This window comes from Triturus cristatus, chromosome 5_2 (genome assembly GCF_964204655.1).
Source record: "Triturus cristatus chromosome 5_2, aTriCri1.1, whole genome shotgun sequence".
Classification (NCBI taxonomy): domain Eukaryota; kingdom Metazoa; phylum Chordata; class Amphibia; order Caudata; family Salamandridae; genus Triturus; species Triturus cristatus.
The window spans coordinates 989,838,962-989,854,576 of NC_140588.1; the positions used below are offsets into that span (position 1 = coordinate 989,838,962).

A 15,615-nucleotide genomic window follows, 5' to 3' on the forward strand; every position below is an offset into this window, starting at 1 on the left:
CATGTGTGTGCAGTGCATGAGGGACTATTTCCCATCTGTAAAATATACTGACCAGTCACACATTCCTTTCTTGACCTCAGAATTTCATTATTTACAGAAACCATTGCTTTTGGTCAGTTTTTTTACTGCAGTAGTTTTTAAAAGAAAATGTGTCATGACTCTTGTAGAACCATTACCATCATGTTTACTACAATTGTCCTTGTGACCACTACTACCACCCCCGTGCCCACTACTATTACCACCACCAAAACCATTACTTAGAGTAGACCCTTACCACTACTTTCACCACAACCATTACCAATATAACACCATAACATTTTTGCAAGCAAGTGTTTGCATTATTTACAACATAAGAGGCAGATGCACTGGCCTTGCCCATTATTGTTTTCATTTAGCATACTATATTTTCCAAAGGGACAAAATAAAATCTGTTACAAAAATGTAAACCATTATTATTGCAAACAATTATTTCCTAAGAATTTAGAGCATGAATTGTTGCATCTTCTAATCTTATAATGACATGGAGTATCTTAAGCAGGACTGCATTGTAACACAAAGAAGAGACCATAAAGTGAATTTAAAATGGAGATTTATTTTCAAGAATTAGATATTACTTCACTGAAACACTTTTTTCAAGACCGCATTACACAAAAGCAATATAAGGGAGTAAAAAGCCACATGCCCCAAATTACCATGGACCTTATGCATCACTGTCCACCAATGGCACGAGAACCCCACCCTGCACACGCTATTGCACCCTTGATAATTCTGCAGCTGTTTACTTCATAATGTGAGTGTATGTGGCCTTCTGCCAACCTGCAAGTATACGCCAGCTGGCATCACGAACGGCACACGTGGAACCTGCAGGAACAATCCAAAGTCATATTCCTAGTTTTATATCGAGATCAAGAAGATCAATGAAGATACCAAGCCTCACCACCCCAATACATGTACCTTCACTGACTTTGAAACAAGTGCAGGTAAAGCGCCTCTTGTTTTTGGGCAAAATGTCAGAACCAACAAAGCTGCCAAACAGATTGTTGTGGGGAGCAGAAAGTGGACATTCAGTGTGTTGCATATGGAAACTCAAAATACATGCATTAACCGGTATCAAGAACACATTTGCACATTTGATGTGCTTATAACACGTGCCTGGTCCCGAAGGTGGCAGGGAGCTTCTGAGCAAATGTCCACGGTACGTCAAGAGTAATTGCTGCTGTGGTCAAGGTCATGTTACTGCATTTCAGCTCACTTCGATGACCATCTATGGCGTAGGTCCACCTCTTAAAAACTAGAAAAAAATAAACTGAGAATAAGTGTCACGAAATCACTGTGCACAGGGGATCATGGGTTGACATTCAAAGGTACAGCCCATTTTTTAATCGATGCTGCGATTTGACATTAGTTACCAAGACAACTGTTGTATATGAAGAACTGATTCCTTTTTTCCATAACTTGAATCCTCTGCGACCTTGGACTGCATGGGGTAAGGGCCTACCTATTACTACGGCACAATCCGGGACACTTTCGAGTATCCGAGCGCGTTATAAATGGAGGCTAACATAACAATCAGATATTACTAGTGGCCAAAATAGAGCAAAGTAAACAAAGCTTAAGTTTGGATTAGGAATCAAAAACCTTTAGGTCCAGGCAAATGTCTTTCAAGAAATCTACACTCAAACACATGTAACTCACCGTGTGGAACGGCCAAAGTCCAAGTATTGAACTTTTACTAACCAGCTCATTGTCCAAGAATCACAAATTTCTCTAACATATGAAAAAAATTCTAAATAAATCCAAGTCCCAAATACTGTACTTCAGAAGAAGAAAGGCAATGGGTAAAGAAGAAATCCATGTTAACTTGATTTCTCTCTGATTTTGACTTGTGAACTTATTCATTTTTCTACACAGACCCTTCTTTCTTCAGGCATGGCAGGCATCGCAATTTCAATGAAAAGTTTGCAGCTCCAGCTCATAAAGGCCTTTCTCATAATCCCTGCTTGGCAACAACTCTAACTCCAGTCAACAATGATTTCTCCGCAGAAGACAGGTGCTCTTGCAAGATCCAAATGATCTCTATTTTGTCCCATCATGAGGGTCGCAGCACGCACCTCTGTGGCTCCCCGGCTATCCACTTAACCCAACCCAAGACAAACCCCTCAGAATCCAAGCAGTGTGTGGTCTTGTAGGTACAGTTATGCAGCGACCTTCACACCCGTTTGTATTCCCTTCTGTTCTTTGCCCCTCTCCCCAAATTCACTGCCTTCAGTTTTTTGTACCTTTGTTACCTTGTGTATTGCGGTTCCTTACTTTGTGGGATTTACTGCAAAGTTGTATCACTATAGGAAATGCCAATGAAAACAAGTTAAAAAACATTTTTTTTAAAGTTCACAGACCTAACACAAAGTAAAATACAACCGTGTTTTCTTGTTATCTGTAATCACTAATCTGTGAAGATGGAGAATGCAGTATCATGCACATCTATGCCCATTATCATCGGGGAGGTAACGAGGTCCAAGTAGGTGCTACAGGTCTCATGACACCCTTGATGAAGTTTGCAGAACTGATGCATTCTGAGACAGCGGAAGAGATTCAAGGTACGAGTCTCCTGACATAGCCAATATAGTGTGTGACTACAGGGGCATGTCCCCCACACCTCCCATGTAGCAGAATATCCCGACAACCCAGGGTAGGTTACTTGCTTGTGATTATTATTTGTGAGCGATACTGAAACCTCCATGTTTCACAGATCAGTGAATACAGAAAACAAGAAAATACATGTTAGCATTTCATTATGTGTAATGTCTGAAGGTTGTGCGTTGTTTTGCACCACTTATAGAAGGCGCAACTGGCAATATGGCTTTTTGGTTAATTTCAGGAGCAATAATATATGCTCTGGCCTTTGTTGTTTTTACACATCCAAGCAAAAAGCCCTCTTTTGCAACAATTCCTGCCTGCGGCATACCGAGTAGAACATTTGGGACCATTAGAGGGATGATTTGGCCTGCCACATGTGAAGCGTTTAGTGTCCTTCGCCAAACTGCGATTAGCTTTGGGAGGCTCTGCCAGTATTTACTGCTATGTTCCCCTGTTACTTTCAAAATGATCTTTAGCTGCCTCTGCACTAGTAACCCTTTCTACAGCGTTACTGCCCTGCTCATCTCCGGAACCCAACCAGAAGTAGGTTCCATCCCTTCCATGATGTCCGAATTTTTCGCCAAAACTTTTTCTTGAACTCGGTTGTCATTTGTACATTGCGCCAATTGATCTCTGAGAAGAGAGTCAGTTAAATCTCCTTCCCCACACGCTATAGGCAAGCTTTTTTAGGACGCCACTTAGTTCCCAAAGTTTTCATTTTTGCCTCGAGTTCTTGTGAAGAATTTATGTCCGTCTAGGACTACACTGATGCATGCCCCAAAATGTTTTTCCAACATGAAGACAGACATCTCATACAAGTGTCTTGGTTCACCATCACCGTTGCATATTGCTATTACATCCAAACTCTCATGAATAATACACAATTCAATATCAAGGTTATGGAGTAACACTCCTCGTTTCCTTGCTGGAGAGAACTTCTCCCCACCAATCGCTATGAGACCAGTCAAAGAGTTTTTTCCGCTTCTTCAGAGGTAATAATGGTTCACCCGATTCAGACAATGCATACAGACCGTGGTCCCCCTTGCGGATATCAGGAATCGAATGCTTGCCACAAGGACACAGACACCGTTTGCTCCTCGCGGAAGAGCATGCTTTCCTACGTGAGGGTTCCAAAATGGAGTGTTGACAACGAAAGCCCAAGGTTATGAGCATAAACCGCCATCAAAAAAATGTATAAATTATCCTTCCCCACCCTAATCTAAAGCTTAGAAGGAAACAAGTTGATACTCTCTGGGCACTACATAAGAAAATGTCATGCAGTTTAATAAATAATGAAAGATGTGTTTATTGAAATTTCAATCCAGGATCCACGCTGGATTCTCGAGGGGTGTTGGTGGAAGTCTTGCCCATCCACAGGTAGCCGTTGCCAGTATTAAATCCCCAGAAAGTTGTTAGACGAAACTTTAAACCACCAACACAGTGAGCACCGCAGGTCCAACCGCCTTTTTCCCCTGCTCCAATAGTTCTCCTCTCACCATGCTAAGCAGCATGGGAAAGACAGATCTGAACATGGAAATCCAGTCTAACAACAAACGAACTGTAAACTTTGAGTAAAGAATGTGTACCAAGAATAAACTTGATTTGCCGATATGTAGAGGACAAGAAAGCTGCATTAACAGTCACACATTTGAATGAGCATTCTCCAGTGTGGCCTGCGCTGTAGTCCACGGTATTGACAGGTAGAGTGGATAGTACCTCCACCCTCAATCCAGACACTTTGGTAACTTGTTTGCCGACCCATATGGCAAGACTTGACCTACCAATGAGATGCTTCAAGGAGAGAATTTTGAAGAATCAGAGGTTCCTCCAAAAAAGAGGATACCCTGGGCGTTAAAGAAAGTGGGTATCCAGTGATTGTACTAACCAGCTGCCTAAGAGGGGGGCGCGAGGGCTTTCGAGAACTGTCCCACTTTTAATCCCATTGACATTCAAATGGTTCAGGGGATGGGACAGTCCCTTTACCTCCTCGCCTTGAGGGTAAGTCCAGAAAGTATCCTGAACACATGATGACTCATCCGTCTGTTTCTTCCACCTTCTCTCATCACCCTGTGCCACAGGTGTTCTGGAGTACTAATACTGTTCCAAAAACAAAAAAATATTTAGTAAACGTTGGCAATACTGAATATCTTGAAAAATAAGTGCCTAGTCATTTTGCAGTTAACGCCATAGCAGTGCCTAACAACTGTCAAACCATCTGTCATGTAATTATAAGGTTTTAAAACAGCACGAATGCAGCACACAATCAAAACTGGATACCAGAGCACAGCAAAAACATGATAACGATTCCAAGGGGAGGAGGGCAGGATCCCTGCAAACAAGGATGTGAGCATAACACGGGGTATGAGGTAAAATGAAGAGCTACAAAGTAAGGCGACAAGTTCAAATGTCAAAATTTCACAGGTTGTTCTAAAGCTAGTTTGTCATTTTTAACCTTAACAGCCCAGGCTTTCCACGACAAAACAAATGATGCAGAAAATGAACAGTACCTACAAAGTAACAATTCGCTTAACAACCACAGATTCTTAAGCAAAGTGCGTTGGCAAAGCCAACAGGTCTGGATTTTAAAGTGCAAACGCTTGCAGCATTACCACATTAAAGTCATGAAAAGTGGACAGATAAGGACTACGGTTGTCATGGACCCCCTCATTCAAACAAACACGAGTGCAGGCTGAAACAGTCAACAGAATAAGGTGAGACATGAATACTCCACTGGGCAGAGTCAAGAAGCGATTGACAAAGTCTCAAGCCAGTGGCTGAAACAGTGTGGTTAAAAAACGCCGGGGGTTAAAAGGAGTAGACGCAAAGCTCACTCTAGGCATATTGGAAGCAAGAGATATGATTGACAACTGAGATGTCAAAACCTAGACCTAAAAAATTGCCATGTAACACATCACATATGGACGACTATGTTTTTGTGCCAGATTTAGGGAAAATGATGAACCACAGGGTACAATTCACACATTATAAATCCAAAGGTGGAAGGTGCACTTGTACAGGAACTTCGTCAGGGCTGTAATAATCACAAACAAAGAGGACAACATTTATAAACATGTATATATGACAATCATAAAAAACAAACATATGATACATAACTACTCAGTCTTTGGAGGAGAATGGCACATAAAAACCACACGCATATTAAAACTTTTTACAACCCGTTTTAAAAGGCACAATGAGAAATAGGAACACTATATTAGTCAAATCCACACCGCTATTCAGGGCAACGTTATTCCCGTATAATAAGCTGCAGAAACCTACACATAACACACAGTAATGAGAAGAATCAACATTACGCGTAAAAGAGGTGAGACGTTATCGACTGTCACTTTCTTTGCATTAATTCCTCATCTTCTCTTTCTTGCTTATTTTCTCTTTCTTATTTTTCTGAGTGTTATATATGTATTTTGCCCCATTATCAAACACAATTTGTGAGCTAATATGGAGTACTGTCTAGTGGTTTGAACTGTATTTTAAATTATGTGTCTTCGCAATGGATGTCTTTGTGAATTTTATGTATGTATATATTTATATGTCAAAAAGTTTTTATATGTGTGTGGTTTTTATGTGCCATTCTCCTCCAAAGACTGAGTAGTTATGTATCATATGTTTGTTTTTTATGATTGTCATATATACATGTTTATAAATGTTGTCCTCTTTGTTTGTGATAATTACAGCCCTGACAAAGTTCCTGTACGGAACGAAACGCGTTGGCTGTGCATTGTTCGTGTTAGATTCATCAGGCTGTGCATTGTTCGTGCTAAAATCATCAGAACAAAAAGAATAACAAGAAAAAAAAGAAAAAAAATACAATATTATTTGGACTATTTGATTCAATGTGTTCAAACTTAATGAGTGCACCTTCCACCTTTGGATTTATGCTTTGATTCGTTTTACATCTTTGAATGACGGATGTAGGAAGTGTTTTTGCACCTATTTTCTAGATTACCAATAATACATGTGTGTTGGTTGAGCTGGATCTTGGTCGGTCATTCTGGTTGCTTTTGCTTTACAATTCACACATTACATGTAAATTATCAGGGAAATTGTAATCCAGCAGTATAAAATAAGGCAGTCTTCCGATATCTTTTTGTTTACTACCACAGTCTACTTACACTACAATGTGCATCAACTACCCATGTTATTAGCGCTCATGCCGGTTCTGGTGGCTTAGTGGACTAATGCATCCACTGTAGTGGCCTGCGTTCGACCTCACGGTCATAGGTTCAAAACCCGGCGGGTCCACTCAACCTTTCCTTCTGAGGTAGATAAAAGGAGTACCACTGTGTTGGGTAACAATAAACATCTGTTATTCGCTCCAAGGTACCCTTGGGTGAACGTGCGCTTTACCAATACACGTTATGTTATGTTCAGTAAAAATAAATGTTCTCAATGCATCATTCGGCGGCAAATAAATCTAGTGCCAAAGTGACCTGCAGCAAAACTACCTATTTGGGTTTTCTATTACGCAGATCAGAATATATGACACAGGCAAATTCAAATCCCTAGACATTCCGAACGTACTGAATGACCACAATTCTGTTTTTTTTTTTAATTTTTTTTAAATCATCCTTCAAGATCACGGATGATACTTGTCTGGTGCAGTTTGTTGATACAGGTGGATGTTACTCTCTATGTTTATTGAAATATAAAGAAACATTACGATACCTTAAACAAATAATCGGATCTTTGGATGGTGCGGAGCCAAGCACTTTAGCCTCAGGGCAGTGCTTAATTTGGCCTGTGGTTGCCGATGGGGCCAACGGCACTCATTTGTGGGAATTGGCACTTATGTTTCTGCATCATACAAGAGCATGAGAGGGAAGAACACAAATCGAAAAACTGGAGGAAGAGAATCCGTCAAAACAAAGAAAGCAGGCGCCTGTACTGGTGAAACAGAGTGGGAGTATCGTGTAGTAGATTAAAGACGCTTAAATCATAATTCAAGACTACGCAGCCTTGGTATTCGGTGCACCAACATTTAATGGTCCTGGCCACAGGCTCCCCCCTGCACTCTTTCTTTTACAAATAAAGCATTTCTCAGGGCACTTTTTCCCAGTATATGCCCAACTCATTAACATAACCTAAATTTTAATACGCCAGGAGCCATTCTACATCTCAAATTTAGTTCATGAACTGCATACTGAAAATTTCACTATTACAGTGATGTTGTTTATTGCCGCAGGAGCAGTTTAAACACATGGCACTAAGTGCACAATACTACAGTGTTTAGGCTCGAAGTAAAACTGAATTACAGATTTGCTCAAAAGCAGGAGTGGAAACTGATCTAGAACTAGAGTGCTCACTGTAAGATTGGTTCCGATCTAGTGAAAGTTTGAGGCGAAGCAGGATTAAAATGATCAGTCGAGAACCTCCCATGTTTTTGGTCACATGCTGAAGTCGGGATCAGAACCCTAGGCTGTAGATTTCAAGGTCTTCAAGATGGCATGCAGACCTAATTTCCCCTCATGAGCCACAAAATTATAATTATACTTTTCACTAATTATATTATGGATGTTTTTGAAGAAAAGAATAATCGGTTTGAAGAAAATTGGATGGTGTTGAGGAATTCAATCTTATACACTAAAAAGATAATTAACAAGACGTCATCAAAGAAGCCTGCTTTGGGAGTAACAGTCTATGTGATCGTGAACAATAAGGGAAAGTGCCTCTCTCGCTCTTAATTAATAATCAAGTTTGACCGACACAGATCAAGCAACTCAGGAGGCAAGAGTGCCAGCACGGAGCATGCCACGGAAAGGGGATATTTTGCACTTTTTGGGGGTTTTTTGCTCCTTCCACAGAAGAATTACTCTCTCACGTCCTGTCATTTGCTATCTATTGTCCCATTCCACCCATCTTTTGGGAAGTGCTTCTATAGGCTTCAACGAGGGACTGTTTTGCATCTGAAAGGAAACCCAATCATCACACTGTCACACTCAAATATGTATCTCCTATATTTACTGTATAAAGAAAACAATTCTCTTTTGCTTCTTTTTATAACGAGCATTAGGTCTGGCTTTCACATACTAAACAGCATTTGTGCATGCAAAGAGCATTTGTACTGGTCTTTATTTGAATGCATTAGCACCTAAAGCCAGACCTATTACACTTTACATATGGAGCATCTCCTAAGGTCCTCATAAACATACGTCGGGTATTCAAGTTAGAGTATAGGGACTATAAGATACAACTCAATAATTGTGAAGGGCAAAATGGGACTGTGAAGATGCAGGATCTATCTGGTTGTTCAGGGAGAAAGAATGTGGGGGACCTTGAACAGGGACTGTAGCCATTACTGATGCTCTACACTCCCTCATCAGATCTAGTTAAAGCCATGGAGCTGCCAGCGTGGGGAGAAGGGCAGGGGGAGGGGAGCACGCAGAAATATACTGAACCAAAAGACTCAGAGGTGACCTACAAAAGCAGTTTAAGAACCTGGTATGAGGTGTGGCCTAGAGGTTAATGCTGCCAACTTGGAACTTTGGGAACTGAGTTCTAATACTGAATTAGGCATGTCGAAATTTGGTTATGTTGCTATGATGTTGTGTATATTAATGTACGAAGATTTTTTTATGAAAGAAATTTGAAAAAAAGAACAAGCAATAAAAATAAAATTAAAACTATCTAATAGATCCGGCTATTGGTGATAAATGTTCATACGCCGTGGTTGATTAATTCTGAGAAATAAGAATCAGTATTGGCACTTGGATTGTTTTGTTGTTCTACTGGCTCAGCCTTACTGATTAGGGCCAACCCCATTGTTGTTTGCTAACTGAAGGAAAGGCATGCACGCCCAATGGAGCGCATAACGAGCATCTTTGGAGGTCTGAGCAAGGGCATACAGCCCCCATCAGTACCCATGCGTCTGAAAGGAGGCACAGACAGAGACCTGGACTCTACTGATCTCCAGGATTTTAGTTAAGAGCACAGCCATAATGAAGACTTACAACCAACTTGATCGTGCAATGATTATTATTTAGAGGTTCTACAATCTGCAACTTGCTGGAAGGTCAGTGCAACGCCCTTAAAATAGGAATCTGCTGTTAAGTACTCCTGCCTTGTATATTTAAAAGGGGACAATTCAAAATGTTTTACAAAATTAAGATTAGAATGCATTTTTCTCAGCTCGTATTCATGAATATATTGGTGTGCAGAGTATACATCTGTTGTTGCAAAGAAGACCTGTGAGTTTCCAAACATGGAAAAAGAGAAACATTTGAAATTATGTTTATACAGTTATGGGCGGACGTGTTAAAAATAAAATATAACACATCAGAAAGCCTTCCAGTCTAACATGCATTTAACGCAAAATACCAAGCAAAATAATAGAAAAACACTGTCAATTACTAGTGATCTTGCTAGAAAATCAGTTGGAGCCTAATGCTTTAATACATAAAATTTGGTACATTTTACATATGTTTTCGCTCAATACAAATCTATGGAATATAATCATGTGACAAAAACTATTACTTTCAGAAAAAACGTATCAAGTGAGCAAGTGGCAGGATCCTCTCCTGATGGAAACACAAGAAGTCCATGAGGAAAATGTATCATTAGTGAATGCAAAACAGAGCTTATTATTTTCCCAAAATCTCGCTTCCAGATACCAAACACTGAAACCAAGTTTACGCCTTGCAAAAAAGTGCAAATACACTACTTTAAAGAGGATGGCTTCTGGGCCAAATAGGGTCCTCAAACTTAGCAAGCAAAAGGACACTTCAGATCCATTAGAAGCAAATTCCATATCCGATGCAATATATCGGTACACACAGTGATATGCAGATATATAAAACAAACATTGAAGCACCTAAGAATATATGATTTTCTTTTCACACATGTAAGTCTGTCACCTTGTTTAGGAAAGTTGGGTGCAAGTTAGAGATGGGGGTGTTTATAATACCCTTTCTGTGTCCTTGTGATTCAACCTGTGAGTAGGATGCTCTATGCATTAGTGCAGTTAAGGAACATATTTACGTCTGCCGGTTTGGATGGAGACAGACAGTACCTCGTCTTATTTAGTGGTCGTGCGACCTATAACTGTTTTGTTCATAAGACTTAGTACGGTTATAGGTTTGTATGCACATTTTTATTTAGGACTGTGATTATGCCATGGCATAGCTGTGAGCACAAGATAAAGCAGCACAAGCGTAAACAAACAAAAGGTAAGTATCAGTTGAATTGTAACAAGACAAGTTGCTAGGATTATTCATTTTTAGGTCTCGCTGAGTCAGCGCGCATGCACTGCTCGGAGAGACATATAGTAGGTGAGTTTTCAAAGTGCTGCTGGCTGGCCTAGCGCTTGCGTTCAGGCGAGCGTGCACGCGCGCAGCCGGCAGCTTTGCACTATGTACAGCCGCGATCACTTTCACACACGCAGCCTACTTTCACTTTTCCCAACTTTCCTGTGTTGTGGGTGACTTGCTGTAAGTTGCCACTTGCTTCCTAGGTAAGGAATTGATGAGTGAAACAACTTTTCCTCATTCTCCACTCCTCACAGGGATGGGTTAGTTGCTTGACGCTGAGAACCTCAGGAAACCTACCCTTCCAAAAATCAATATCGCCTAATTCCTAATCTGGTGCTTTATGTCATGTGAGGGCAGTGGTCTAAGAGTGTTCTTTACTCTACAAATGCTATTGGGTTCACGCCACCAATACTGGGCTTGGCAAGTCTAAGGGCCCTGCAGGGTCATTCTGGGCACAGCACCCACGAGTGGCGCGATCATCAGAGATCAGCCATTGACTCCCCATTCTCTGGAATGTAACGCTTGCTTGCACACTTCCATATGCACATAGCCGTCAGTGATGGAGCGACATTCATTCCGATCATCCAACAACCAGCCCATTACATTGACGCTGCTTAAAGCTGCAGTGCTTCTCGAAGGAGATAAAATGTCGGCTGCCCTGGGGACTCTAAACCACGCCTCGTCCTTTGTACGCTAGCACTGCACCAGCAGCAGTCACATAGCTGCCCTGGCATATGAGCACTCACACATACCTGTAGTGAAGGTGTGCCTGCCATGGTTTGCGTGCCAAGCGTCAAGGAAAGGCAGGTTTAGCATGGAGTAGTAGGAGTTCTCTCATAAGACATTAAGGCTCCTACTACAGAATAAAATTGGAGAATTATCAGTGTTACAGCTGACTTGCGCCTTTTGCCATAAAACTCCGTAGCAAGTTGCTTCTATGTGTAATGTAATTTAAGTAATGTTAAATCCTTTGTGAAGCCCTGAAATATATAAAATGGTGTTCCCACGGGCACAGCCCTTTCTCGATGGAATATTTCTTTAAAATCAGTCTTCGTAGAACTAATTAATGTACAGAAGCTTGTCTTCTGTTAGAAGACCTTACTAGGAAACTTGAGAGAAGTTGGAAATGCTTCAACCAGGTTGATCGCAAGATAGCCTGCAGGCAGTGAGCAAGAATGTGACACCGTGCAGTCATGGAGGAAACGAGCACAATTGGAGTCTCCTATTAACAAGCATTAGCATAGTCAATAGGTCTCGCCTTTGGGACATTATAAGTGTTTAGCCATGCAACAGTTGATGTTGCACCAAGGATATTGTGCTGCATAATTAAATACTTATAAGGTCCCAAAGGCGAGACCTATTGGCTATGCCAATGCTTGTTTAACTACTACTTAGTATAGTAATGGAGCTGCCACAAAGGTCATCACATAACTCTTGGTCTGGCAATCAAAGGAAAACCCACGGGGTTGAAATGGCCGGGATTTATTGGGAACGCCATTCTGAATCTTTTTTAACTTTAGGAAACAGTTCCTGTACTTTTTCTTTAAAAAACAACTGCCCCTGGACGTGTAATTCTGACCTTCAGGTGCCTCCACCTGGAAGGGAAGGGAGGGGTTGCCGGCACTGTGAAGCCAAGGGATGAAGCTGACAGTGAAAGAAGAAAGCTTTCGTGTCAGGGTGCCTTCTACCTCAAATAAATGTAAATGTGTACACTTAGTTAATCAGAAACTCGAAAGGCTGCTTTGGTGCTAGTATATTACTGCAACTCGTGGGAGTAGTTTAAAGCTTTGAGTTGACAAAGATGTATTTTTGAAGTGGTAAGGTATCTATAATAGCATCTGAGTTCTGGAATATTTACTTCCAATGGAAACTTGCAAAAAAAGATTACACTAGACACAGCTGGGGCTGGTGGCTTTGTGGACTAATGCAGCCCCTATGGCCCGAGTTTGACCTCAGGGTACAGGTTCAAATCCATGTAGGTCTACTCAGCCCTTCATCCTTCTGAGGTTGAAAAAATGAGTACCATTATTTTGGGAAACACTAAACATCTGTTATTCAGCACCAATACATCCTTCTGGATAAACGTGCGCTTTACAAATATGCATGTTATATTATATTGTAGTCTGATTGCATATTAATAAATATATATCGTTTTGAAGGCACTTGCTTTAAGTTAAACACTAAATCTATTTGCGCATTTTCAGCATCTCATCTTATATTGTGTGATACAATTTTATAATATTGAGTTGCATATTCACAGTGCTTACAGTCGCATCCTGGAACCTCGCAGCACAATAAATATGTAATTTTCCCCCAATGCGCCAACCAGGATTCAGTCCTGTGATGGTATGATTAAACACATACATAGCTGCAGGTATAACATTAATCAACTTAGCTTTATTAAGATAGAAGAATGCATTTCCCACCAATTATGTAAACATACATTTCTTTTTCATTGAAGGGGTTTCTGTTACGTTTTTATCTATATTTACTTGAACTTAAAAGGTGAACAAAATAGCTATAAAATCACTGTGTTCTTTTTAGTCACTTCTCCAGCCCCACACAAGATGGAATTCCTAGTCCTAACAAACAAGGGACAGACCACTGAAGTCCAAGAATGGATAAATACCATTGGCGCTCTAAACTGCAAACCGACTACAGCTGATTCTGTCAAATCCCTGGGCATCACCCTGCACCCAAGTCTGAGCATGAACTGACAAAAAAAATCAGCAAAGAATGCATTCTAAAACCTAAACCTTCATAAAATTAAACCTTTCCTGGACTATGAAACGCTACCCTCACTGGCATCACGAAATCGTACCAAGCTCCTTTAAGAGCCACACTCAATGCAGCAGCAAGGATGGTCACTGGAATCAAATATCACATCTCCCCCTTACTGAAAAATCTATAGTGGCTCTCAACTGAAGCCCGTTGCTACTACAAAACTGCTTGTCTCACTCACAAAGCCCTTTACACAGAGAAACCAATCTCCCTTGCTGCCAAACTCACAAAGGCAGGACAGACGAGAAACTTAGGGACCTCCAACACTATGTTTCTCATCCCCCTAAAAAAACACAAACAAAAAGCCCCAACACGCTCATTCTCGGGCAATGCCCCCAAAATCTGGAACTCCCTCCCAGGAAATATCAGGAGGAATCCCTCCTTCATGAGCTTCAAAAGACAACTTAAAGACCTTCTTCTCCTAATCAGCACCTCAGCCTCTTAAGCCCACCACACAACCTGAATCCCAACTGACACCTCCTCGTCGAGTGGCAGTTCATTGTCTATCCCTCTCCAGGAATTGCTGTGATGTAACTTTATAAAGACTCCAATCTGTAATTTGTTATTGGCACCCAAAGTGTCTTCAAAGACGTTGTTGCTATGTAGCTTCCTATATTTATCTAACAGTGTCTTTGACAATGTCTGACAATCAAATGTTTGTAAAGCGCTCTGATACCCTCGGGTCTTGCCAACACTATAGAAAACTCTTCAAATAAATCAACAAAAAACTCACAGAACCCCGCCTTCACTACACTCCGATCACAGTTCTCATACTTTCTTTATGCACTTCAACCACTGACTGAAATCGTTTGCCAGGAACTGGGATCTAGGTCGTCAGATGTGTGGCTTCTGACCCAGATGACATCATACGATATAATTGTCACGGCATCATTGTGGCCAGTCTTATCCTCACTTAACCCAGTTACATTTACAGCATCGTGACAAGCAGCTTCAAAACACTGGACAGTCTTCAGATGGTTGTTGGTCATTCTCTTCCCAAGGCATACAGTTTTTACCTAATGGGCTAAAATCAAGAGATTCCCTAAAAGATACAAGGGGGCTTAGTTAAATAAGTATACTGTCGTGGTTCAAAAAAGTTGTAGCCAGCTCTTTGACTTAGTCGGGAAGATAGTTACTCTATAGGTTACTCTACTCCCAGCATCTCCAAACCCCATAAAAGCATTTCTCGCTCCTCCAGTATGACAACCCCCCTCCTGCGCTCACTTGTCCCGGATGATGGTCTGCAGCTCCCGGATCTGGTCGTTGATGGGCAGCACCTTGAGCTGGGGCCCGATCTGCTGTGCCAGGAGCTGCTCCTCCTGCTGGGCGGCGCTGCTCCCATTGTCCTCGCTCCCGTCGCTGCTGGCGGGAGACGACCCGGTGCTACCGCCTGCATCCCGGATATCGTTCTCTACCGACTCCGCAAACCGCAGCTGCTTGTGGGCAGCGGGTTCCGCGGGCCCCGAGGCTGGCTGCTGGTTCTGGCAGGGCATGGTCCCGGCGGAGGCGGGTCTGCTGTCAGAACAGCGCGGTGGATCCGCGGCCATGCGCCGGCCCGCCGGTGTTAGTGCGGAGAGCAGCGGCGTGTCTAGAAGAATAGACATCGAGGATGGATACGTCAGGGTGCCCAAAACCAGCTCTGTGCGAACGTGGCGGCCATCTTTGAAAGGAGGGTTTCATGTCTCTGTTGAAACAGAACAATTCTTGAGCGGCCATCTTGGAGTGAGCTATTGACTGTTCAGCACGATGCAGTAATGCTTTAAATATTAGCCTGAGGAAATTACCATACATTGCTAATTTGCATACAACGTCCCCACTATGTTTTGAAAGTGGATAGGATAAAGTCTTCCATGTATCTCCAAATACCTTTAGTGATATTGTGCATACATTTCTCATGGCGTTGGAACATTTGATAGACAAACAGCACTAAAGT

The 15,615-nt window shown here is 41.6% G+C and overlaps 1 protein-coding gene across 2 annotated transcripts in view; it reads right to left on the reverse strand.

Annotated features, from left to right (window-relative positions):
* UPRT (uracil phosphoribosyltransferase homolog) overlaps positions 1 to 15,295 on the reverse strand; it is a 134,149-nt gene extending 118,854 nt beyond the window's left edge. Inside the window, exon 1 of one of the 2 annotated variants that reach the window (XM_085608243.1) lies at positions 14,907 to 15,295. In XM_085608243.1, coding sequence (XP_085464369.1) covers positions 14,907 to 15,286 — 380 coding nt within the window. In that variant the 5' untranslated portion in view covers positions 15,287 to 15,295. The remainder of the gene's footprint in view (positions 1 to 14,906) is intronic. The other variant, XM_085608244.1, reaches the window with a different exon arrangement.
* Positions 15,296 to 15,615: the final 320 nt, after the last annotated feature.